General features: G+C 41.0%; 3 protein-coding genes across 4 annotated transcripts in view; 1 reads left to right on the top strand and 2 right to left on the bottom strand.

Annotated features, from left to right (window-relative positions):
• Positions 1 to 14911, top strand: part of LOC102226299 (potassium voltage-gated channel subfamily D member 2-like) — a 75066-nt gene extending 60155 nt beyond the window's left edge. The window contains exons 3-7 of one of the 2 annotated variants that reach the window (XM_005796281.2): positions 4077 to 4239; positions 4733 to 4831; positions 7332 to 7430; positions 9628 to 9848; positions 13322 to 14911. In XM_005796281.2, coding sequence (XP_005796338.1) covers positions 4077 to 4239; positions 4733 to 4831; positions 7332 to 7430; positions 9628 to 9848; positions 13322 to 13496 — 757 coding nt within the window. In that variant the 3' untranslated portion in view covers positions 13497 to 14911. The remainder of the gene's footprint in view (positions 1 to 4076; positions 4240 to 4732; positions 4832 to 7331; positions 7431 to 9627; positions 9849 to 13321) is intronic. The other variant, XM_014474065.2, reaches the window with a different exon arrangement.
• A 2050-nt stretch (positions 14912 to 16961) lies between these two features.
• Positions 16962 to 18755, bottom strand: LOC111611105 (dopamine D2-like receptor). The gene is made up of 2 exons (XM_023346754.1): positions 17280 to 18755; positions 16962 to 17117 (listed from the first exon to the last, which is right to left on the bottom strand). The coding sequence occupies exons 1-2, from the start codon at positions 18753 to 18755 to the stop codon at positions 16962 to 16964; spliced, it is 1632 nt and encodes a 543-aa protein (XP_023202522.1).
• Positions 18756 to 24669: 5914 nt separating this feature from the next.
• LOC102231662 (opsin-VA-like) lies at positions 24670 to 26762 on the bottom strand. Its single transcript, XM_023350001.1, has 6 exons — positions 26747 to 26762; positions 26285 to 26348; positions 25996 to 26189; positions 25358 to 25686; positions 25009 to 25242; positions 24670 to 24891 (listed from the first exon to the last, which is right to left on the bottom strand). Exons 1-6 carry the CDS (start codon positions 26760 to 26762, stop codon positions 24736 to 24738), a joined length of 993 nt encoding a protein of 330 aa, XP_023205769.1. The 3' UTR covers positions 24670 to 24735.
• Between the last annotated feature and the right edge of the window lie 20 nt (positions 26763 to 26782).

Raw genomic sequence — 26782 nt, 5'->3', positions numbered from 1 at the left:
GTGAAGGCATTAGCCGCTGCCAGCAGGTGTGTAATTATATATGAAAAAGGGTTTTTAAAGGAGGGTGGCACAGAAAGGAAAGTAGGCCAAGACGAGTAGTCTTCAGAGAAGTCCTATTTATTCCTCACCCGCTTCAAATGTGTGACTTCTTATTTGAAGTTGTGAAATAATCCAAGGTCAGTGTAACTATTTCAGGACTCCTAAAATAACATGAAACACACAGCAGCTACAGTACCTGACAAAAGTGTTCCCAACCCCAAATTTTACAATTTGTGAGGTTGCATCCACAAACTTTGTAGTATTTTTATTGTGATTTAAACCAGACAAGGTATGAAATAATGCATGGTTTCTAAAGTCATTTGTAAAAATAAATCCAAATTGGCCGGCATTTGTGTTCATCCCCACTACTCTGACACTACCAAAGGAAATAAGTGGTGAGAAAGTTGAACATACAATTGTTTTTTTTTAGCTCCTCAGCAATAAACTGGACATGTCATATTTTTATTGAGCTAATAGCTTTTGAACATTATAGAACCAAAGTATTGTGTTTTTACATTAATAAGAGACAGGTATACATTTTCCTACAAGTTTTGTGTTGTTTTCCTTTTTCTTTTGTCTAAAAATTTGTATTTTTATTTTCTCAGCAACAAGAATGAGATATATGCACTCTTAAAGAAAACCCTTGTCCCAACAGAAAAAGTTAACCTGCAACAACCACTTGTGCAGTCAGGCTACATTTGTGCCATTCTTGAATTGTGGTTAGGGGTGTCACTAAATTATGCAAAGGGCAACAAATGTTTGCACTTTGGACAAACCTAGTCAAATTCAAGGCATACAGAACCATTCGATAATTAAAATGTGGCTAAACACTCAATTTATTTCAGGTACTTTATTAATAAGTGAAACACATTTCAGAGATTAATTAGACACAATTAGATGGATGTTTAAAAGCCTTTATTTTTGTAAATTATGATGATTTCCCACTTACAGGCAATAAAAACATGGCATTTAAAATTAGAATATCATAATAAAAAGGCTGTTTTTTAAAAACAGAATTAAGGACTTAATAAAAAAAGTATGCTTTATATTGGTTTAAAGGTTATTTTCAAAAGGGGTTTTCAATCTGATGAAAAGGCATCGTCTGAACTCATATTCTAATTTATTGAATATTGGTGTATTTATGTGTTATAACGACCCAGTCAAAATTTAGATCTAAATCAAATTGAACATTCGTGTAAAAACGAAAGTGTAAATGACACTGATGTTGAGGTCATCAGTGTAGTTGATGACACTGATGACCTCCTTCCAGTCTGCCCAGTTATTTGCTGGGTAAAATGCCAGTGTAGATGTGAAAAGCTAGAAGAGACACAGCCCCAAAAGACTTGCTGCTCTAATCTGAAACGAAAGGTGGTTCGATAAGGTGTTAGTATTCAACAAACAAAAGTAATCCACGTGTTTGATTTGTTTTAAAAAAAAAAACACAGAAAAGCATTGAATTGATGCATCCTTCTATCCCACTTCACAGTTATTCACTATTTTGTGCTGATTCATAACATAAAACACATTGAAATTTATGTTTGTCAAGCAACTGTGTTTAAAATGATCATAAGGCATGAGTACTTTTGCAAAGATCTATAAATAGGTTTACACTGTTGTACAAAAGACTGTTAATTATTTGTTTTCAGCCCTCTAGTTTAGGTTTTCTTCATCAAAGTATTTTAGGTGCAGTATTTTATTTCAGCCACTGGGTGGCTTCATGTTCATATTTGTTACAGCTTGTTTTGAGTAGAGTGGTGCGGTTCTCAAGGCTGACTTCGTTCATAACCTCTTTCTATTGTGTGCGTCCATTGAATGTAAGTAATACTGTTGTTGATTTAGTTCGGTTTCGTCAATGTCTAAGAGCTGTAGTTGTGCTTTGTCCCGTTGAGTATTATAGTCGTTTGGTGTATTTTACTTGTATTGTTGAGAGCTAAAGTTAGCCGTTTAGCATCAAGCTATTAAGCTCGGTTAATTAGTTGCAGCTGTTAATTGTGACCATGTGCAATTGAAATGCGTTATTTCTCTTTTATGTTTACCGTGTGACACTATTATTTGCAGGGTTTATTATTACTATGTATGTATAATTATTATTTACATTCTCATAGTCAGACATTAACACATGTATTCATTGTGGAAATTAGGTTTATTTGTGAAAGGGTTTACAGACAAATTCTCATAATTTGTATTTGTTTATCTTTATAGGAAACCACACACACACACGCCACACACACACCTGTGCCCTAATATGTATAGCTGAACCTCCAGAGCTAATTAAAACCCAAGTAAAGCTCAATTCTGGACTTGGACATTCTCTTCTTTCACTAACTCACCTGAACATATATATCAGCTGTTCTAACCCGACACCCTGGAGTGATTGTTTATCCACAACTGAACCAGCTTCAGTCTTCATTACAACTGTGTTCCAAATTATTATGCAAATTTGATTTAAGTGTCATAAAGATAAGTTTTTTTGTGCTATTAAATTTATAGGTGGTATATTGGCTCTTTGAATCACTAATTAATTTCAGAGAGTTGCATTGATTAGTTTGTCTGGTGAGCTCAATTAAAGAAAATCTACTTAAGAAGGATGTTCCACATTATTAAGCAGGCCACAGGTTTCAAGCAATATGGGAAAGAGAAAGGATCTCTCTGCTGACGAAAATCATCAGATAGTGTAGTGCCGTATGACAAGGTATGAAAACATTAGATATTTAATGAAAACTGAAGCGTTATTGTACTGTGAAGAGATTTGTGGCTGATTCAGAACAAAGATGGGTTTGTACAGATAAAGGCATAATGAGGAAGGTTTCTGTTAGACAAATTCATCGGATTAAGAAAGCAGCTGTTAAAATGTCCTTACAAAGCAGCAAACAGGTATTTGAAGGTGCTGGTGCCTCTGGAGCCTCAAGGTGGAGGATCCTCCAGAGGCTTGTGGTGCATGAACCTACTATTAGCCACCGCTAACCAGAGCTCACAAGCAGAAACGGTGGCAGTGGGCCCAGCTGTACATGAAGATTAATTTTCAAACAGACTTGTTCACTGATGTCTGCTGTGCAACCCTGGATGGTCCAGATGGACGCAGTAGTGGATTGGTGGTGGACGGCCACCACGTCCCAACATGGCTGTGACGTCAGCAAGGAGGTGGTGGAGTCATGCTTTGGGCCAAAATCATGGGGAGAAAATCATTGGTCGGCCCCTTCAGAGTCCCTGAAGGTGTGAAAATGACCTCAGCAAAGTATATGGACTTTCTGACTGATCACTTTCTTTCATGGTTCAAAAAGAAGAGCCGTACCTTCCTTAGCAAAATCATCTTCATGCATGACAATGCACCATGTCATGCTGCAAGGAATACCACTGTGTCATTGGCTGCTATGGGCATAAAAGGGGAGAAACTCATGGTGTGGTCACCATCCTCCTCTGACCTCTGACCTCAACCCTATTGAGAACCTTTGGAGTTTCCTCTGGCAGAAGATCTGAATGCAGTTCATATCAAACCAGCAGCTCTGGGAAGGTTTTCTGACATCCTGCAAAGAAATTCAAGTAGAAACTTTCCACAAACTCACAAGTTCAATGGATCAAGAATTGTGCAGGTGATATCAAAGAAGGTTCTATGTTAACATGTAACTTGGTCTGTTAAAATGTTTTTGATTGAAATAACCTTGATTTTAGTACATGTGACCATTTAATGCTGTACATTCAAAGAATGACCGTTTGCAGTTCTTTATAATCCATAAAATGTTTAGAAAATCTGCTGTGCATAATAATTTGGAACAGTGCATTTTGAGTTTTTTATTTTTGAAATAATTACTGTTCTCATGGGGAGCTTTGTTCAGTAAAATTGGATTTATACTGTAATAGTTCATGACTTGAAAATTATACTGACCATCCTTTGCATTGACCATTTAAGAAAATCTGAGGAAATATCACTTGCATAATAATTTGGAACATGGTGTAGCAGGATAATCTAATAATATAGATATATAGTCTTTCTCCTGTGTGTCTGTTTACAGCGATGTGTGTTTTTTTCTGTCTTTCAGGTACGGTGACATGGTGCCAAAGACGATTGTGGGGAAGGTGTTTGGGTCCATATGTTCTCTGAGTGGGGTGCTGGTCATCGCCCTGCCTGTCCCTGTGATAGTGTCAAACTTCAGCCGTATTTACCACCAAAGCCAGCGGGCGGAGAAACGACGAGCCCAGAGGGTACTGACCCACCCCCAGCCCCCAACCTCTCTCCTTCCTCTTCCCTTCTTTTTATAGTGTTTGTTTTGCTTCTCTCTGCCATTTTTCCTCTGTCCCTGTCTTATCCGCCTGTAACAGAATGACAGGGCAAACACTATCTTCCAGAATATTAATCTTTTATTGTGCTTGTGTGGATGTTCGCATCGGGACGGTCTCAACTTGCTTGAGTGTATTTCAATGGGAGTCAGAAATAACATAAGGGAATGACGAAGCCTAAACAAACCATATATCTACAGATTATCATGTCAGCAGCTTTAAAAATAAAAAAAATTATACTATTCTTTTTTCTTTTTCCACTTAAAGTGTTTGTCAAGGCAGAGTTTTCCTAATAGCAGATTTAAGCAGAACTTCTCCCTGCCCAGTTCTGTTGCTGTCAGGCAGAGACAGACCCAATTAGTGTGACAGACAGACAGACCGTCAGGGGCTAAAACAGAGGTTCTGTTTGTTCAAACAGAAAACTCGCCTCGCTAGAATCCGTGCTGCCAAGATTCGGGGCACTAACGCCTATATGCGCTACAAACAAAACGGGCTCCTGATCGACGCGCTGGAGGAGGTAACGGCGCCAAGCAGCAGCATGGGGGCTGACCGACCTGGGTCCTCGCTGACGCTTGCATGCCGCTTTTTGCTCGAGGAGGGACTTTGGGTTGGGCCGGAGTGGGAGGGAGGGAGGGGCATGTCACCAAACACACACGCAACGTGGAGGTTTGGGAGGGCGGGTAGGGGCTTCTCATGCAGTGACATAGGGGCCGATGTCATTCCAGTGCTTCAGTGTGATCGTCCTCTCTCTTGCATCAAACCTTTCGGCTGCAGCATTGACATGAACGCTATCTCTCTGTCCCATACAGCAAGAGGGTTTGAATGGGGGGGCTTTGAGGGCGGGGGACTCTTTCCTTCCGGTGGAACGCAGCCACACTGACTCATAATCAAGCTCTGCATGTTTGTCCAACAGGGTTTGGAGGGGAAGGAGGGAACCCAAAAAAGGGGGCCTTGTCGAAGAGCGCGTCGGGCCGTGGAAGCTGTGTGCTCAGCCTGCATCTCCTCTAAACTCTGTGTTTGATCTGTGTGTGTGATTTCTTGAGCATCCAGGTTGTAGACTAATGCAACATGCCGTCCATCCCAGAGCCGCGCAGAGCTTCATCAACTATGTGTGTGTGTTTTTTATCAGTGTGTGGTGGTGTTTTAGTTTGAAATTTGTGCTTTATTTGGAACAATGTGTTTGATCTGTGTCGAGGTGCGCCACTGCTGTTGCTCTGAAAGGAGCTTAGCTTGAATTCGACTATCATCGTCCATTTTGTACGAAAACAAACAAACAATCCCACATTTCAACTAGAGATGCAACGATCTGAGATTTTTCGTCAATTTTGGGAGGTTTTGTAATGTTTTGAACTGTTGACACCAACTTTAGCAGACTGCTTTCTGTTAGTTTAATTTTCTAATTATTTCATTCAGCCAACTTGAATCCATCGTGTCGTTGAAAATGCAACGAAACAAAAATAACTGCATCAATCTTATAAACAAAAGTTATCTGTTTTATTTATATTTTATTAAAAAGGGCTTGCTAAAACATACTTCTACTCTTCTTGTAAATAATAAAAATCAAATTAGTTGGTACTTTACTGATTTGTCTTTGGTGATGAGTCTGGTTGGAAGGCCTCCATGCTGTCACTCTAATCTTTAACTCCCTTCATAAATTCTCTATCAGATTGAAGTTGGGAATCTGGCTGACCCACTCCAAAACACTAATAAATAAAAAAAAATAAAATTAGAAGAATCCTTTAACCCGAAATCTAGCAGGGGTGTGAATTGTTTTGAGCCTATTTCTCTAAATTTTGTTCTATTCTATTCTAAATAACAACCCTAAAAATATTTTTTCAACCTTCGCAGCCCCAGTAATCACCAGTTAATTACATGATGAGCAGAGGCAACAACACACAGTGTCTGCTGGGGAGCAGCGAGTGTTAAACAGGATTTTATTTTTCCAAAATAAAGGCAAAATGTTTCCAGGGTTAACTGTATAAATTGCTGTCAGCATCTTATGTTAGCATGACTATCATTGCAAGCAACAGTTTCTACTACACTTTGGATGGAATATCAAAAGTAAACATGACACGGCTCAGAAAAATAAAAACCTAATTTTATTGCTGCTGTCAAGCTAAAAGCTGCTGTTCCTTCTGCTTACTTTTTGGGACTGTAAATATTTTTTGCAGCAGTAAGTGTGAAAAATTTGATTAGTCCTCTTTCAGCTAGCTGCGTGGCAGTGCACAGACATTGGTGGAGTAGAGGCACCGCTGCTATTTAATTCTTTTGTTGCATCTGAATAAAAACTATTTTAACCACAGAAATTGTATCATAGAAGACTTTTGCCGTTTTTGAAACGTAAACTTATAAAACCTAGGTTTGCTTTGGTGCTTTTAATTGGTGATAACTATCAATGACACCAAACAACCGGAATTTCACATGTAAATGACATTGAAGCAAAACGTTCACACATTTTGAAGTCCAGCTCTTGTTTGGATCAAATTCAGTTTTCTTTAAGAAAAAAAAAATCAGGTCAGAGGAAGCACAACCTCTGTAAATTACATCTTTATCCTTCTGACTTAGTTTAAAACACCCGACTTATGATAGAAAGCTATTTTTGTGTCATTTACACTCAGTAACAATTTCCACTCCAAAAAGAGTTATGATTTAGCACAACTAGGCCAAACGTAATATTACTGCTACGAAAAAAAATGTAAAGTGTTTGAGTTTCTGCCTGCCAGGTCACCAGTCAGGGTTAATCTGTCTGAAAATCATCCAACTCCAGTCACCGGCCGATCTCTCTGTGCATCTCTGCAGTCAGCCCAAGTTTCCATGCATCTAATGCAGTAGATTGGCTGCCAAGCTACAGATCAGCATTTTAACTTCAGTGCTTGGCCTTTTTTTTTTTTTTTTTTCCCCAAACCGCATCACTGCAACTGATTATTCATTTTATAGTCTGAGCCTGCTCATCTACACTGCAGCTTCTTTTTCTTCTTCTTCTTGTCTTTGTCTGTTTTAACTTTGTGTTTTCCAAGGCTTCTAAGGAAGCAGGACAAGCCCTGGTTGGAAAGGCGGCCAGCCCTCCGTTTGAGAGCCAACATCATCATTTGCTGCACTGCCTGGAGAAGACGACGGTAAGAATCGTTTTCTTAGTTAAAGATATTATCCGGGGGATTCTTGTCTGTATGTTTTAATGTGCACAACAAGTGCTCACTGGCAATACAAGTAAATGCTCAATTAAAAATGGATTTCTGTAGCAGGACTTCATAAAATAAAAAACATACATATTCTAGTCATCTTTAGTCTGCTTTAATCAAACTGGTTCATTTGTCTAGAAAGTCCGGTTTGTTTGTGGAGGTGTGAATGCACAATCAAACTCTGATGTGGACCCAAAACCTTAACTTTGGTCCACCTAAAAGCCTAAGTTTTGGTTCGGTTGCAGTGAACTGTAATGTGGTTTGAATGTATAGATGCAAGTGGACCAGAGACCGCTCCAAAAACAGGAAGCGGACTGCAGCGCAGAGCATTCTGGGTAAATACAACCAAAACAAACGTGTGAGTCCAGCGCTAGCAGGAAAATGAGAAATGGCTTGCGGTCTTTTACCAAAGACAAAACAAATCCTGCAACCACTAAAATCTGCCGCCACTCCGTTTTTGTTTACATTTCATGGAGCAGAAAGTTGTGCTCAGTGTCTTCTTCAGAGGTTTTCATGTTGTTTCTTGGTGCGGCGCCTCCACAGGCGAGGGAGTGAACAAGTTGCTCAAGGGGTGGCGAGAATTTTACCTTTCATAAATTGATTCATTTTACTAAATAATTTTTCCTTTGATGTTTTCCGTCATAAGTATGAGCTTGAATTCATTTTACTTTAGCTCAGTCTTCAACTCGCTTCCTCTCTCTGAGGCATAAACTGGCGTTACGGCGATGGTGTGAGCATGTGCAGGAAGGCTAGCCGTTGGCATAATACCACTTTTAAAAATGTCTTTTCATGGTGATTATTTTCAGTACAAATCATAGACGACGTAGCAGATCTGCAGGAAACATTGTTGAGACTTAAAATAAATATCTTAATGAAACGCATCGTGAATGCTTGATGTTCTCATGTATGCCTCCTGATTTTTGCAGTCGGACAGAATACAGTATAACATCTTTGAAGGGAAGAAAGGAATATAAAGAACAGATGTTCTGACTGCTCAGTTGCCATGAGCTTTATGTGATGTATGTGACGCATGTGAGCACAAAAAGCTTGATAAACTTTATCTTGATTAAATTTGCTTTAACTGACTACACCATGTTGGTATTGAAATTGTATCTAAAGAGATTATTAGCTTTAAAACGTGTGTCCAGAGCAATAACTTTTCCACCTTCCAATTTTCCAATTAGAGTAACAGACTTCTCACATTTCCATCTGTAAAATATATATTTTTTAAAAAACATTTTTATCAAACTCTGGTTGATGACAGGGTTTACTTTCATGTAAAACTGTATTACTCCTGCAGTCTGGGCTGCATTTTCAGTCGCTGACAAAGATACAAAACAGGAAGATAAAAATAGAAGCAAAGTGACGTTTCCATCCATGTTCGTACTGTAGAATCTATTTTATATGCAGCGCTAGTTAAAAATAGCCAGAAATGGGATTGGGAAACGTGTCGGCGCTTTTTCTTTCTTTAGAAACGTGCTCAAGATAACATGACTCTGCCTGCCAGTTACCTTGTTTTCTTCCAAACAAAGCAGCCTGCTTTGTTTTATGTTATCTATAATTTAGAGATGAAAGAGCCTCTTTAACGCTGGTGACATACAGTGGCACAGTTTTTGTTTGTTTTGTTTTTTTTCATTAGCCGCTGCAGCAGAGACATGCAGAAGCAGTGACTCAGTGGGGGATTCTCCTGCCACATAAAGGTTACATATAGCATTCAGATGGCTGCGCAAATGTTTACATTAGGCCTCTTGATGTGCATTATAGATAATAGAGAGACGAGCAGAAGTAGGAGAACAGAGGCGTGATTCAGGGGACGCCATCCGATCCTTCACGGTGTCCCCCTGCCACCTGCTGGCGGCAGCTGCGACACGTCTCCACACTGACCTTCAAGTTCTGCTCATTTGTCACGGGGATAACAGTTGTGTTCCCACAGATGGCACTTAATACGGACATCTGGCCCAATACAGTCCCACTCCCTTGATAATTCATTTTTTCCCCTCATCTATCTGATCGGGGTTTTTTACTCGGAAGCATCTTTGCTCGTTATTTAGCACTTGCAAACGCTGATGTCGAAAAGCAGCCCATTAACGCCGAATTTTAACCCCCCCACTCCCGTTTCCTCTCCCTCTGCCAGAATCACGAGTTTGTGGACGAGCAGACCTTCCAGGCCAACTGCATGGAGATCTCGGTGGTGAACAAGTCGGGCTCGCGCACCTCATCGTTGTCCTCGTCTCCGCACGGCCTCAGCTCCTGCTGCTCGCGGCGCCACAGGAAGAAGAGCAGCTTCAGCCTGCCGAGCACCAACAACCAGGAGCTCAGCACCATCCAGATCAGAGAGCGGCCCGTGTCCAACAGGTGGGAAGTAATGACCGCCAACGAGGCTTTGCCTCATTTTCGTTACACGTCTCCAGGATGAAGCGAGTGGTTTTGCAAAAGTGTCCACATTTCTTGACCATTTTCCAATTTTTGCACCTTCAAGCCAGTTTTATGTGATAGATGAACAAAAGGTGGAAGAAAACGCACATAATTCTTGTCATTTCTCTACAAATTAAAACATCAAAACGTTCTGGTGTTTACTGTGATCCTCCTCCAGCAAATCCGCCGCACCCCTCCGCCTTCAGAAGTCGCCTAATTAGTAAATGGAGTCCAGCTGTGTGTAATTTAATCTCATCATGAATGCAGCTGTTCTGTGACAGGCTCAGACGGTCCTGCGAGGACGTCGATAAACAAACTGTATGAAGAACCAGTGAAAGCAACACGGGGAATAAAGTTATGGAGGAGTTTAAAGCTGGTGCAGGCTTTAAAATAAATAATCTCATTTCTGACCATCTCACAGAAATTTTTTCAATCTGACACCTTGCTGGGCAAAGAGAGCGTTAATTGGAAAGTATCCATGAGGCTTGGCAGCTCATTGAAAGAAAACTCCTTAAAGGATTGCTTCAAGGCGTCTAGAGGAGACTGCAAACATTTGGAAGAAGGTGCTCTGCTACCTTAAATGACGACCAATACTGTGGATAACACCAAACACATATTTTCCACTGTAAAGCATGGTAGTGGTAATATCATGCTGTGGGCTTGCTTTTGTTTCAACAGGAACATACTTGATGCCAGAGCTGCAACGACTAGATTAGAAATCCAAAAAAGTTAAGTATTTAATCCAATTAATGTCTAAACCATAATTTTAAATTACTATTATTATTTTTTTGGGATAAAATTTAATCTGGTTTTGAATAATGATTACAGCATTGTCTGTAGGTTTCCAAAGGGAGTCTCCAGCTGTTTGAGAGACCAGGGGTTTATCTCACAACCAATTCACGCGTTAGGATGGCCTATACAAAGTTCAGAGCGAAATCCAACAGAGATTTGTGTTCAAATAAGTTTTCAATTCCAATCTGACTACACTTGGGCTGTTTGGAAGAAGAAGAAGAAAAGAAAGAATTTTCTACATGTGCAAAGCTAGAAGGACGTTTCTCCAAAGGCTATTGCAGTAAGAAGTGTTTCTACAGAGTAGCGGCTGAGGGGAGCTGAATGCCAGCGATGGGTAAACTACTAAAAATCTTTCGTTGCTTAAAAACCATGTGTACTTTTTATTTCCACTTTACAAATATGTAAGTCTTTGTGTTTGTCACATTAAAACTGAACTAAAAACGGATTGAAGTTTTTTTGTGGGGGTTGGAAGATAAAACGTGGGGGGGAAAAAACATGAGGTAAGAGAACTCAGCTTTTTTTAAGATGAATGACACCATTAACATGTAAATAAACACTACTATTATCATTTCCTGCTATTAACAGAGAGAATTACTGAAGATGTTGCAATGTATAACAAGTAACATCGCCCAAGAAACCTAGATAGCCTGCACACAAGAAATAGTGCTGCATAGTGAGAACCTTCTGGCCCCCAGGCGGTGGTTTTGTAGTGGAAATCAGTGGCTGGTCTGACGCATCTAAAGGCTCCTGCTTGAGAGATGAAATTCAGATTCTAAAATGAGAAAGCTTAACAAACGTTTTCACGTTTTCAGGAACTGAAGTGACACATCATCCTTTTCATCCTTCCTACCGCATGTTGTAACAGTGTGGCCGTGCACGAAGGAACGCTTTAAACGCATTTGGCTGCAAATTGGACTTTTCACTTTGACCAATAAAAAGGTGAAAAAGTAACATAATGTATGAAAAGTGTCCTGTTTGGTTAAGCTGCAGAAATCCTCTGTCATGAAAGACTAAGAAACACTATAGCAACTGATCCCTTCAGTTACCGTTACAGAGCTAACAGAGATGATGTAACACAGGGGTAAACATCTTCCTGTCCCAGTTTGAGAACTGTTGATGGCGTCAAAGTCAAACCGAGCATGAATTAAAAATGAAGTTTTCTGTGATGACTTTTGATATGCTGCACTTTTTGACAGCGGTGTTCATGCAGCATGCACTAAACATCGACTCTGAACAGGGGAAAAGAAAAAAAGATAAAGACGGCAGCATGGGAACCTGTGTTGTGTGTTCATATAACGGGCAGCTTCATGTGTTCTGGAAAAGAAGTCATTCCGATTGGACCTTTTTCACATGCTACAACGTTACAGTCACAGACTTAAACAGATTTTATGTTGCACTGAAAGTAATCGCTGAGCCCTTTTTGCCAAGATGCCCCTCAATAAAATAAAGTGCAGTCAAGTGCGGTCAGAGTTTCCCCGGTCAGACAGGCCGAAACGGAACATTTTTGGCATCCATACGAAATGCTACGTGTAGCAGAAAACTCGTATTGCATATCGTCTGGAACAAACCTTCACCACAGTGCTACAAGATGGCGACATCAAAATGATGTGAGGCTTTTGTTGTTGCTAAATCAAACCTGCAAAACACTGGAGAATGGGTTCAGCAGCCCTAAACATACATCCATGGTCACAATACAGTGGTTTAGATGAATGCATATTTACAATGGCCCAGTCAAAGTAAGCAAAAACTAATTACAAAGCAATTGTACACAGCTTTGCGTTGGTCGATTTGATCAAATCACACAAAATGTCAGTTTGTAGTTGAAACATAACAAAAAGTGTTCAATGGTTAAGAGCGAACTATCAATTGGTTCTTGAGACACTTGATCATCTGCAACTTTTCACAGAGACACAATCTGTTAACAGGCAGAGTATATGAAAAAGAAAAAGTTCATAGACGAAAATTAAATCCGATTTAAGCACCAGCAAGATGACTCCCATAGTTTTGCCATCCAGAAGATGATCAAAGTAAGCAAGACGCGTCATTCAGGCGTTGCTCTGGGTTTTTGTTGGATTTCCACAGAACGAATGCGAACCGATACCATTCATCTGCCGATAATATGGTTTTAGGTTTGTCCGTTTTCTTCATTTTTAAAGCTCACACTGCATCATCAGATTACAAAGGCTGCACAGAAAATCTGTGTGGAAAAACAACAACAACAACAAAAACAAACGGCGAAAGCAAAAACTTTAAAATATCTCCAGAATGCCAGAAGAAATATTGATCAAGTTCTACTTTAAAAGATCGAAAGGAAAGTCCGCCTCATTGAAATGAAAGCATAAATAAAATAGAGACGGCTTACTTTTTCTAAAGCAATGCATGTACTAAACCTTAAGCTTCATAGACGCAGTTCAGTAAATAGTTTCTTTTATTGTATTTTTTATGGGCTCTCACAAACGGAGAGCAAAAAAGAAAAAAGCACATTTCTTAGAACTTTCCATCACAAAAGCTTTTGTGTTCTTTGTGGAAACTGACTCCCACAGCTGTAAAATATTCTACAAAAATCGACTGCGCACTAACGCTTCTCAAGGTCAACTGACTCTGCCGGTTTTCCTCCTCAGCCGCTCCAGCCTGAACGCCAAGCTGGACGAGACGATGCCCTTGAAGTGCGACGAGGCTTACATCTCCCCGTCCATGGTCCGGCTGTCCGCCCCGGTGGCGACCTCGTCGGACGACGCCTCCACCGCCACCACCACGTACTCGCAGAGCAACATTGTCCGAGTATCTGCCTTGTAGATGTCGCACCTGCCTCACCTGATCGGCCCAAGCTGGTCTGGAGAAGCACCAGATGCTGAGGAGAGGGACCACCGAGCATCAACCTGCCATAACCGAGAGGCATTATAAGCTTGACAGCGGTTGGGATTTTTCTTATGTTGAAGTTGTGATTTCATCTGATGTCAAACTCTGCATGGTGTTACAAAAGAAAACAAAAACGCAAAAAAACGAACAAAAAAAAACAAACAAAAAACTTTGAGGACCGCGGCCCCCCGGGGCCGGAGTTTGATGTTGAACCAGCAGATCTTTGCTTCATTAAGCACATCAAAGCGAGGAGGCGCTTGGAATGATCGTCATCGTTGCCTAAACATACTGAGAGAAAAAAGAAAAATCAACAACTTTATTTTTCAATATGTGACGTAGATGTGTTTGTTGTCTCTGATTCGAAGGCGGGAAGAGTCTCGAGGTCGTCCTCGACGGCCTCTTGGCGATAAAGCACACGTGTTCCTCGCCGTCTTTGTGAATATGGACTCACTCTCCACGCCGTTCCATTTAAAGCCCTCTTCAATTGAAACGCTTTCTTACCTCCCCCCCGTTCACTGTCGTAAAGTCCAAAAAAGACGTACGCCCACCGGAACGCTTCGCTGTTGTGAATATTCACAAAACCGACTCACAAAACCGGTCGGCGTCATCGCCTGACAAATGAAACCACACGACTCATGCCGACATGTGCAAGTGAAAGTCGAACGACCAAATCTGTGTTAGATTCCATATTTGCCATCCTGGGTCAGTGTGAAAGCCGCCTGTCGGTAGTTAACAGTTATTGATAACCATACAGGGTATACATTAGGTAGGGCACAAGTGAATAAGTGAACGTTTTCGGCAACACTTAACTAACCTTGATGTGGACAAGATGCTAGCACCGGCCTGCTAAACCTTAGGAAAGGACATCGACTGACTTCCTCACAACGACTCGGTTGACTCCATTGTGTCAAAGCACCACTTTGTATATTTTTCATACTGTAAATATTTCTCAGTTAGGACTTTATCAAATGCATCTGAAGTTGGCTCCTCTAAGTTCTAGATTTAGTTTGAACAGTTGTTGGCAAAAAAAAAAAAGAAGAAGAAAACTCTTTCTGTCTGTTACCTGGTTGAATTTAATGATTTGCATGCTGTCATTGCAGAATTATGTTTTAATTAAAGTGTGTGTCTGCTTCTTCTTGGGAGGTTTGTTTCAGTGACGGCCGGATTAATGGGCTGGAGCACAACGGAGCGGCGCGGGTGTCCTGATTTTAAAGTCTGCTTTTAATGAAATACAAATCTTGTCATGGACTGCGTGTGTAAGGGTAAAGACAGGGGACAAATTTATCACACATTGTGCATTTGGTGCAGTGGATAGAATAAACAGTGCAGATCTGCTGAAGCATCTATAAAATGACCCATGTCTTTTTTTTCTTTTTCTTTTTTACTCTTCTTAAGCCCTAACAGTGGTGGTCACTACAGCGGTTTTCTTTTGTGTGCATCAGGGTGTTGATGTAATAATAGCTGCACATACAATTGAAACAAAAACATTTACACTATTTAAAACGACACAATATTTTTTTCTCATTGATTCCAATGAAACCAAGCACAAATGTTCTTGTTTTAGGTCCAAAATGATGCCAGAATAATGAGAACTAGAGTTTTTAGAGAATTGTTCCCTATTTTTCTTCCGGTGAAGAAATTTAAATTCAGATTACAAATGCACTCAGACCTTAGTTTTTGCAGACATATCAGGAAGTTTGCTGAAACAAAAACTGAAGTGTGGACATAAATGACAATTGTTAGATTTGGAGGAGAAAGGGGGAAGCTTGAAGTACTAAAGTAGCTGCATCTTTTTTTGTTTGTTTGTTTATATATATATATATATTTTTTTTTTTTTTTTTTTTTTTTTTGCTGCAGTAGGGACTGGAGCAATTCAAATAAAATCTATGTGGAAATATACATTTGAGCAACTCAGGACATTAACAAGTTACATGTATAGATAAATATCATCAAGCTAACATTTCATTTCACTACATTGAAGGATCCTGGAATATTTTTACTACTGTTGTTTAACACAAATATTTATGTCTGTTTTTTATCTGTCCTTCACAATAATTTGTGAAATTCCTATTTTAACATTCATTTTTCACGAGAGGGCTATAAATTATAATTTAATATCTTCCCTGTTTACTCCAGGTGTGTGTGTGTGTGTGTGTGTTTTACAAAGAGTGGATCATAAGGAGGAGCTGCTGTGGAACATGTGAGGACCTGCTGGCCCAGCGGTGGGTCCTGGCAGCGGGGTCTCTGGAGACACCAGCTGACCTCAGTGATTGTTTGACGCGGAGCTCTGTGGCGCCGCCCTGCTGAGCTGAATGTCGGTCTAAGCAGCTCCTCACAGCATGCGATGCCTCTGCTCTGTAGCGTTTAGCAAGCGCTGAGAAGCCAGCAGGTGGAATATGGGAGAAAGCATGGAGGTTTGTAAAACAAAAGACCTCCTATAACCTCAGTGTAAAAAAAAGAAATAAATCCCCTTACAAAAGGGACTTAGACTAGTTTTTATTTTTTTTAATCAGGCACTATGCACTATATTACATCAGATGTGTACCACTGTGCCTTTAAAAAACTGTTTTTACACCACTAACTTCTTCACATCTTGTCATATTACACCTGGATGTTTCTACTGACCGATACCGATCTTTAAGGTCTGACCTTCTGCTCTTTCATTTGACAAATTTTGTTTTCTAAGGAATATAAAACATGTAAGAAATCTTTTTTTTTTTTAAGGTTCTTTGTTTTCAAGACGAGATTTTTTTTGACAAAAGTGTATCATCAGGTTTCAATGAAACTCAAAACGGTTCCTGATGTGCTTACAGAAAATTGTGATTAGTTTTGGTGCAGTTATTGAATATGAAAAAAATAAGATCTATTTGGTGTTTGACCACTTATTGGAAAAAAGCCATAAATTCTATCAGAAAGGACAAATTTGACGACTGATCTCAGGCTCATTTATTGGTGTATCTCTAGTTGCAAACTATAAAACATCAATGTGTCTTATTTAGATTTTCTGTGACAAGCCAACGCAGAGCTGTGTGTATTTGTAAAGTTAAGAAAGAAAAACAGTAATTCTCAGTAGATAGATAAAAACTGTTGTGAATTTTTATTTTGCCTCCTTTTAATGTAATAACCCTAAATACAAGCCAATGCATCTTTTATAATCTCCAGAACAGTAATTAGAGTACACATGTTTGTATTTTCTTCCCGAAATTAGCAAATAAATCACATTTATGATCTAAGTCTTCTTTCACTCCACGATTTAGCCAATCACCAGTCACGTCCTCATGAAACACTTTGGTGTTTGTCGCTGTAAATTGACCATATGTGAACTAAATCACACTTTAAAGGGTGCCATAAATCCAAACGTGTGCATCCAGTTTTATCAGAGTGTAAAAGTCAGAGATGTTCTCACTTCCTATAGAATCTGGATTTAACCCAGCTCCTTAGCCTGTAAAACTCTGAGCGAAACTGCGGGTTCACTGCAGCGTATATTATCGGGTCGCTCAGGGATGTGATGCAGGAGACAGACACTGACAGGATCTCCATGTCTTGAATGACTGGCTTCTGGGGAGGAAAAAAAGCAAACAGATACACCATTAGTGTGAGAGCTCTGCTGGGTTTCGAGCACACATACTATATATTCCTTCTGATGGAAGGATCCAAACGTGCTTTTCGCTCTAATATTTTGCATGGTAATGTCTTCTCAATGGTATGTAAGAAGCTCACCTGCATTTTCCTGTTTTTGTGGACAAGAAAATTCACTAGGATGGTTGTGATCAGCGGCAGCCAGAACAAAAGGAAGGTTATGATGATATACCCGGCGCGTTTGGCCATTTTAGTTTCCTTCCTTTTACTCGCTCTCTCCTTGCTGGCCTTCGAAGGCATGACGCAGACAGCCCCCTCCAACTGGACCTCCAGGTTTACAGCTTCATTACTTTGGACAGGAGGCAGTGGAGGCTCTTGATCTAGCGTAGGTGCTGCCTGTGTTTCTCCTCCGGTGCTATTGTTTTCTTGTTTCAGGCCAGTTAATAAGACAGAGGTAGATTTAGGGAGCTCTGATTGAGTAGATGGTACAATAAGGAGGCTGTTCACTTTGACTGGACTTTCAGGTTTCGGGCTTTCTCCGGTCTGATTTTCTCGGTTAAGGCTTCTTGACTTCTCCTGTGTCTCTCTGTCAGCAGGTGTATCCTGATTTGAGGTTTTTGCTTCTGTTTTGTCAGCACTGCGTTGCTCCGTTTTTAACATTTTCTCCACAGTCTGCAGTGCGTCCTGCGCTGCAAGAGGGTGGAGTTGTTCCTTCTCCAAGTGACTCATCTCTACTGTAATTTTAAACTCGGTTTTTCTTTCAGAGGTAATGGAGGCGCTTTGTGGGGCGCCCTCCGAGGCCAGGAGGGAGTTTTTACCAATTGGACTTGGTTCAACAACACTTGTACTCAGGATCTGCTTGTTCTCACATTTGTCTTGCCTATTTTTCACCGCAGGGGTGTGCTTGTCTTTCTTTGAGACTTTTGAAGGAACAGAAGTGCCTTCATCAAATATCTTGCGATTGTGTGATCTCAGTAGAGCAAAAATGCGAGCGTAGAAGCCAGTGATCACCCCGAAACAGGACACCCAGAGAGGGAGCAGCATGTAGAGACCAACGGTGTCGTAGGTAGAGGACGTTCCCCTTTGGCCCTCTTTACATCTTACGTACACAGGTGAGTCTTTCAAGAACACCTGACAAACAGCAGCCACTGAAACTCCCAGGAGCCACGTAAGAGGAATCAGTGCCATCATCCGTCGTTTCCGTTGAGTTGTTTTGAAGGGATTCGCAATCGCCTGGTATCTCTCTGCGCTTATGCAGCCCAGCGTCGACAGCTGGATGCAGCAGCTGAAGGAGAAGGAGGCCGTTTGCGTTTCACAGATCAGACGGTCCACATGCCCTCCGCGGTGCAGCGTCACAATCACGTGCAGCAGAACCGGGCAGTCGACGGTGCAACGCAGAAAGTCCACGACGGCAAGGTTCACCACCAGCGCGTTGACAGACGTTTGCAGTGACTTTTGGTGACACACCGCCAGGATCACAAAAACGTTCGCCGCTGTTCCCACAGCGGAGGTGATTAGCAGAACAAAACTGTTTGTCACCACGAGGGCGAAGTCAATGTAGGCCTCCCAAACGGTGATGTTCCCAGAGCCTCCTATAGATGTGGGCGCCCCTCTCATCTCCGAGTTCAGAGAATCAACATGCTCAGCTGGCTGACTGAGCAAACATCGAGCGTGCTTCTCCGGTCGCACACCACCTCCGATGAATGAATAATTGGGGGGAGGCAGCGGCATGGACGAGTTCCTACAAAGTACCCTCCCTTTTCATTATCACTCCGCAGCACCAGTGGGTCACCTGGGAGTCCTTGCTGTTCACATTCATTAAAACCTCTGCAGTGTATTCACAGCTGAGACAACTGGGGGGCAATAAGAGACGGCTGCTAATTGAAAAGCAGTTATGTCACTATTGTCTCATCTCTGACATATATGACTTCATAAAATCAATCAGGCATTCAGGTTTGAAAGAACGGATACATGGCCCTGCATGAAGAGGGTTCACAGCCCTTGAAGTTTACCACATTACAATCCCAAGCTCAAGTGTATTTGCTTGGGACAGTGTGTGACAGACCAACACAAAGTAGTGTTGAGGTAGGAAGTATACGCCACACATTTTCATACAACCTACTTGAGTTATTACCTCATAGACACATTTCTTGCTGTAATTACAGAACTTCAGTTTTATTTCTCTATCATGTAAAGACTGAACGCGACTATTGTTCTTGTTACTGAGGAGCTGAAGTTCAGTGATATTAGCTGGAGAGCTTCTGTGATAAGGAATGTCCAACTAGTACCAAAGACTTTTTTTTTTAACTTAATATATGTCTGGAATTTGATTTGATTGGGTCATTCTAACACATGACTCTGTGCTAAGATCCAAATCTTTTTATTGTAGCCCTGCTTCTTTGTTGTTGCCCCGTTGGAAAGTAAACCTGCTCTCAAGTCTTCTCTAGCAAGTTTTCTTCCAGGACTGCCCTATTTAGCTCCGTCCATCTTGCCATCCACTTTGACCAGCTTCCCTGTCCCTGCTGAAAATAACAGCTTCCCCACCACATCATGCTGCCACCACCTTGCTTCTCCAGGAGGCGTTCAGGGTGATGATCAGTGTTAGATTCCTGCCACTCCAAACATTTGGCGTGTGACCCAGAAATCTCCATTTTTCAGAGCACCTTCTTCCAAATGTTTTCTCTGCCTCCCACATTCCGTTAAGGCCCAATTTGTGGACATTTCAACTAATATTTATCAGGATGTTGTTTGTTCTTTAATGTTCTCTGACAAACCTCTGAGGGCTTCACAGAACAGCTGTGATTTATATTGAGCTAAAATTACATACAGTGCGACTCTATTTACCAGCAGAGTGACCTCCAATAGCAATTGGCTGCGGCTGGATTTAATGTTTGATTGTCAGAGAGTAAAGAGAACTGAAAACATTTGCACGCTATGCTTTTTACATGTGGAAAACATTGACGGTCAATGTTAATAAAGCAGCCGCAAATGTGATTTTATTTTTCTCTTAGTCTATTTCATACAATTCAAATAAAGAAGCCCAAATGAAAGTTTGTGGACATTTTGTGAAAACGTTTGGTAAAACTTTATTTGAAGGGGTGTGCATAAGACTGACATAGTACTGCCATAAAAATGACATAACACCTGTTATGAACATGAAGGAGTCTTCATGAATGTCTATAACTGATGTCATGAAGTGTCTATTGATAAATAATGAAACTTTCAGTGCAAAGTTGACACTTTTAATGGACTTTCAATGCAACTTTTAAAACAACTTTGCAGTAAAAGTGTCATTATTTACAATTGTCACTTCATGACAACAGTCGTAAACATTCATAAACACTCCTCCACGTTCATAACAGGTGTTACGTCATGTTTATGACAGTGTCATGTCAGTCTTATGCACACCCCGTCAAATAAAATGTTACCAAACGTTCTAGGGGTGTAAGAACCTTTGCACGTCGCTGAAGCACTGTGACGTGCACATGATCGGCTGCCCATTTAATTTGATTCAGAATTTCAGGAAGGTTGCGCTCCTGACATTGGCAATGCCAGATGGATGAGTTAAGAGTGGGAGCAATGCTGCGGGATTATGGTTGCATATTTTGTAATCCTGTTTGGAGATATAGTGTGAAATGCTCTTTGCTTCAAATGTGGAAGCTTATGGGCTGTGATAAATCTGGGATTAGATCATCACAATAAGATGCAGTCCGGACCATCCGGAGCGTTGCGCCAAGGAGAAATCTCTGACAAACACGCTGACAAAAAAAACGAAAACTCTTGGAAAATAAATTGCCTTTCATTTTGTTTCCGTCTCGCTGTAACATCACGACAGCATTAACTGAAACATGATATGTACAGAATTAAAAGATGCAGCTTCATTATAAATTCAGTTCCACTCTTTCTGCAGGAAGTAGAAGAGGGAGCAACAGTGACAACATCAAACCAACACTTCCCAATAAAGAGTCACTTCAAACATCTGGAGATCTGAAGATCCAGCGCAGCTAATTCTCTCTCACTGAAAGAGGTTATAGTCAGAGTGTTTGACCTAAATCTCCTTACGCCAACTCAACGAAAAGCAGCACCCTCCACAATTACTGCCACATTTCTCCGTTCTAAGAGGCTAAGCTGATCCTGTGTGTGGAGAAGGCCACGTGTTTTTTATCGTTATTCTGTTGAAAAGCCCGGTAATGATCCATGTTGAGTTTTCTAACGGAGGTCGCCAGGTCATGTTGTTTAAAATGTCCCATTTTGAAAGATGAATTATGCCACTCCTAAAAGGTTACTATGGTTACCCACCGAATCGATTTTGCATGTAGATCGCATCTCACGATTCTTGAGGTGACTCGGTTACAACAGGATGCAGTTTTGCTTCAGAGATGTTTTTTTTTTTTTACCACAATCCAGCTTATTGTGTTTGTCCAGCCTCTTTCATCACAGCTCCAGCTGATTTAAAATGTCTAAATATCACTCTAGTAGCAAAAAACGCTAATTATCTTTGAAAATATATATCTACCTTACTCGTGTTGCATCTTTGTCTAAAAATGAACCTCTGTTAGACGTTTTTAATCTAACAGGAGTTAGATTAAATAAAGTTTGGAAAAGTTCGTCACTGAAACACGAGTTAAGGAGTTACGGACTGTAGAGTTAAGTAGAAATTATAAAGAGATTGAGATTTTCAAGCATTCCTGGATTAGGATTATGCCATAAAAGTGGACTTATTTTAAGACTTCTCAAGGATCTATTTTTTCCTTTCTTATTCAGTGATGGTTTAATCTTCGTAGACAGTTTCGTCATTCCACGTCTGAATGACGTGGAGCCCAATTAGATATTTTTGGGCTTTCAAATTAAATCGGACTTTCTTTTTGTTTCTGAACTGTCTAAAAACACAACAAATTCGAAAGAGCATTACTGATTAAATACGAGGACAGACTCGGAAACACAACAGATGATGTCTCTGCCACTCCACCGCTTCACACCGCTGAAGCCTGGACGAAGTGAGGCGTGTGTTGGACTTGATTAAGTTTGAGTTCTGTTCACATGATTTGCAGTGAAAAGGTGAATTGCTTTTTTTTTTTCTGCACACCGACTGCATACGAATGAAATTATAGCGACACGCAAGGCTGCAAGGTTTTGTTCTGCTGCTGTTTGGCTCAAGTATTAGTATGTAATCACCATAAATGCAGTGCTGGACCTTTCTGTAAGTATTGATCAGAGGGTGAGGCTGATTTCTGCTGACCTTAATCCATTTTGTTTTATTAGTTTTTAAAAAATATATTCTTACATTAATAGCTCTGAGATCATCAAGAGAGGCTTTCAGAGGCTTTGTGTGTTTATGGGATAGAGCGACACAGGACAGTCTAAAAATGTGAAACTTTTTTCTTTTTTAAACGAGAGCCTCACACAGGGAATGAAACCAGGTACGTTGCATTTTAGGAACAAAGGAGGTTTCACTTCATTCCCGTTTGTCTGCGCTGTCTGGCTGTGATTGCTTTGTCTGCTCTCATTAAATATGCATACAAATGGAAAATTACAGACGACGGCGACTGCTCACACCACCAAACGCTCTTTCGATTCAGCATTTTTTGTGTCTTCTTTCAACGCAGCGTGTGTCCAAACAAATCTGAAACAAATCAGAGAAATTAAATTGTCTTCGCTGAGAAATCTCACTGTTATTGAATTAAATAGACAAAGAAGAACATGAGCACCCGGTGGCGTAATGTGATTCATGAAACTGGCAAAGGAAGAGTAGTTTTACAAAGGGAGTCTAAGCAACAACAAAAAATAGAAGCAAAACAGTTTCCAGTTGCATGTGCAACCTCGATAAATATGTGCATAATCAATATCTTTAAACGTGAAACTGATCATTTCATTTCAATCATTTGCTCTTGTTTAGTTTTAGGTTTGTAACTTCTATGATTAAAACAGAAGTTATTTTCTAAGACATTTGAATTATTAAGGCCAACAAAATTATTTTTTAATGAGGAAAAAAATAAGAACAAATAGTGTACTCTGCCATTAATACTTCTTGACTTCTCTTTTTTGCATGAATTCCTTTCAATTCCTTGTGGCATTTGAGGCCGATTGGGAGGGGGATCAGTTCTGCTGCGGTGGCATTTATCTGGTTTGCATTGATCGTTGAGGTTTAAGTCGGATGCGTTTGCTGACCAGTCAAACCCAATGATACCGCTGTCATTAAAGCAGGTGCTGAGTCCTCCTGGAGAATGAAATCAGCAGCTGAGAGAGGGAGGCATGAAGTGCTCTAAAATGTCTTGACTTTGGTCTTGATAAGAACCTTGGACCGACATCAGCAGACGACGTGCTTCCTCAAATCCTCACCTGCTGTAGAACCTTAATTTCCAAATGGAAAAATATTAAAAACTTTCATCTGAAACAGGACATTTCTTTTCTCCACATAATCCAGTGTAAGACATTTCTGCTCAGGTTCAGGGATGAGATAACATGAATGCATCAGATGCATCCTGCATGTGGGATGGCTCTTACACAGGCTTTCTACAGCACACTTTTTCCCTTCAGTTCAAGCTTTCACTAATTTGCTTGAACGCAGCACTTTGTGGACAGACGGCTTTTTGGCAATGATGTTTTGTGGCTTTCTGAACTTGTTGAGGGTAAGCCATAAAACATCTGTAAAGTCAGCAGTTTCCACCAACCAAGTACTGAATGCTTAAAAGGTACTGTACACATTTCTGCTCTGAATAGCCTTTCATTTTCATTTTCTGAGACACTGAATTTTGAGTTTTCAACCACTTTAAAGCTGCAGTATGTTAACTTTTATATAAAAAAATAAATAAATAATAAAAAAAATCTTGCTTTTCACATGTTTAGTAAAACTACATGAGTTGGACTGAAGTGCGAAAAAAATTGAGCGCCTCTGTCTTCTCCTTATGGTCCTGCTGCCATGTTCACAAATACACAGCTGATTCATAAACAACCAATCAGAGCCAGGAGGAGGGTCTTAGTGCTGTCAATCATGCTAAGACCCTCCCCTTTGCTCTCTGCTATGCTACAGCTGTCCCACCAGGACAGAGCCTGCTGCTAATGCTCAGTCTAGTTAGCATAGTCTCCGATGACGGATAAACAGTTTTCCTGGAACAATAAGTTGTTTCTCGCCCTGGCTCTGATTGGTCGTTTTTGACCGGGAGCTGTGCATTTTGGCGGACGGCCATAGCAGCTCAGTCAGGAGGTGGAGAAACTCAATCTTTTCACTGATTATCTCTCATATTGCACTTTCATGACATGGTGCCAGTATGAAAAAATGTGTAAAAAAAAACAAAAAACAAACAAAACACATTTTTGTAAAAGTTACATATGGTAGCTTTGAGCCACGTTCCTTAACATGGCCAGAAATGGGCCTTAAATCATGTATGAGTTTCACTTTTCAGACTGAATTCACAAAATAAACTAACTTTTCGGAAAACACTTTTATTCAGTGAGCTACAGTTGCAAAGCATTAGCACATTTTGGAAAGTTTCCCAGTAAAATCCACCCCCCACACCCCACACCACTCCGTGTCCTTGACAAGGCGCCAACAATAGTTGTCAACAATGGCACCTTGTTTGTTTTGGCTGCGGAGAAGTCACAGAGGCAACACCTTGCTGCGCGTGCTGGCGCTCCTGCTCCTGGAAGACAGACAGCTCCCCCTGTTCAAGGAGCTCACAGGGATGCTGACGCCAGCGGCCCCCCTGGGAACATAACGCCCGCACGACAACACCTCCAGAGCACACTCACGGAACTGGTGGATGTAAACACACACACAGACACACACACAGATGTGCTGTCAGGAAAATGCGTAGACAATTAAAAAAAACAACTTTTTTCCCCGTCTCAAATGCACACTGAACCCGTTCACCTGTTCGTTGGAAAAGAAGTAGATGATGGGGTTGTACACCGGGCTGGTTTTTGCAAAGTACATGGGCAGAGTTGCAATGAGTGGAGGGACGCGCAGCTCTGGATCCACCACTACCACCACTGCGTAAGGCAGCCAGCAAACAAAGAAGGCTGTTATCGCCAGGACCATGGTGATGGCGTGATCATTCTCACTCTTCCTGGAACGGCCGCCTGGCAGCTCCAGCCTCCTGTTCAGCTGGTGAAAAGGACATTTGAGCCTCCGTTAACACCTAAAATCTTAATTTAGAAGAGTGGAACAAGCAGTGATTTATAAGGACATTTTAAGTGGTGTGAAGTCTACAAAGGTCCACCTTTCTCAAGGATTTCAGCACATGGAAGTAGCAGTAGATGATGATGGCGACAGGTACAATGAAACAGAGGAGTGAGTACAGAATGAGGTAGCTGGTGTTGCTCCACGACCTCTCCTCCCACGCCAGAGAGAAGGGCGTCTGGAAGTCTTCGAGACTGTAGGAGCTCCAGCCGAGTAACAGGGCGACAGCCCAGAACAAGCAGAAGACCCAGACAAACAGCAGGCCCTGCACACTTCGCCGCATGCTCAACCTCAAAGCAGCTTTTGGGTGGCACACCACGTTGTAGCGCTCGAAGGCGAGAAGGGTTAGAGTGCAGAGAGACCCCAGGCCTAAAACAAAAATCTAAATTTCAGAATCGAAACTGAGAGAAACATGGATGCAAAACAGCAATGAAAGGGTTTCTAAGCTAATGGCAGTAGAATTCATGCTCAGCAAATCCCACTTCCCACCTTGAAATCCATGCAATACATTGATATTCATTGTTGTAGCATGTCACTGTTACAAAAGGATGATTCATTTTGCAATTCACGAAGAACTGAATAAGTGATAAACTGGAGGTTTACCCAGATTTTTTCCCCCTAAATCCAAACAGAGATATTTTAGATCCTTTTTTTCCCCAATGAGAGTCCCATCCTTACCGAAGTAATTCACAGAAAATCCCTGGAAAACGCAGGCGGCATGGCCGATAAAGTAGGAGCCCTGGTAGTTTGTGATGGTGGCGACCAGCAAGCCGCACAGGGCGATCATGAGGTCAGACACCGCCAGGCTCAGGATCAAGATGTTCATGGGCTGCAGAAGAGACGTGTTCCTCAGCATCACAGCTATCACCAGTCTGTTGTTAAAAACCGAAAACTCTGTGTTGATGAACGTCAGGAAGGAAAGAATACCGTAGCCCACCATGGGGAAAATAACAAGAGTGTCGGTCACCGTGGGTGTGGATGTGAGGGAGATGCTGTTCCTGTCCATGCTGGTCGAATGTTCCTATGAGGCTCTCAAGTGATCCTGCAGAGTCAGGTTTTATCGTTTCTGGTTACTTCTGCCTGTTGTTTTCATCTGATATCTCGGGTTGTGCATCTGTCTGATTGAGAAAGTCACCCCCCTCCCAAAAAAAAACAAAAAACAATATGGGAAATTGACTCTTGACACAATTTGCATGGATTAAACGTCCTTAACCCAGGGCTGTAATTGTAATTGAAGTTCAGTCTGATAAACAGCAATCAGACCTCATTTTTTTATTCTGAAAACCTAAAAGCTACTAATTTGAAGGAGCAAATAAGCAAATATATTAAGTATATAAATATTTGAGCGGAGCGGGACAAATATTCAGTCAACACAATCAAAGCTGAATGTAATTACTGCAGTGAAAACGCTTAAAGAATACCCTCTGACCTTGGAGAGGAAGCATTTTAATGATGAAACGACGCA

Source organism: Xiphophorus maculatus, chromosome 2, assembly GCF_002775205.1.
Source record: "Xiphophorus maculatus strain JP 163 A chromosome 2, X_maculatus-5.0-male, whole genome shotgun sequence".
NCBI lineage: Eukaryota > Metazoa > Chordata > Actinopteri > Cyprinodontiformes > Poeciliidae > Xiphophorus > Xiphophorus maculatus.
The sequence above is the reverse complement of the archived record's forward strand: the minus strand, read 5'-3'. Positions and strand labels throughout refer to the sequence as shown.

What these genes read in the sequence shown, in the direction of transcription:
- LOC111611105 (XM_023346754.1), bottom strand. Translation starts at nt 18,755, where the DNA reads ATGAGAGGGGCGCCCACATCTATAGGAGGCTCTGGGAACATCACCGTT. An exon ending in ACAAAAACAGGAAAATGCAG is followed by an intron (nt 17,118 to 17,279) that starts GTGAGCTTCTTA and finishes TTTCCTCCCCAG; the next exon opens with AAGCCAGTCATTCAAGACAT.
- LOC102231662 (XM_023350001.1), bottom strand. An exon ending in CCCTCACATCCACACCCACG is followed by an intron (nt 26,190 to 26,284) that starts GTGACCGACACT and finishes TTTTAACAACAG; the next exon opens with ACTGGTGATAGCTGTGATGC. An exon ending in ACTTCTTTTCCAACGAACAG is followed by an intron (nt 24,892 to 25,008) that starts GTGAACGGGTTC and finishes TACATCCACCAG; the next exon opens with TTCCGTGAGTGTGCTCTGGA.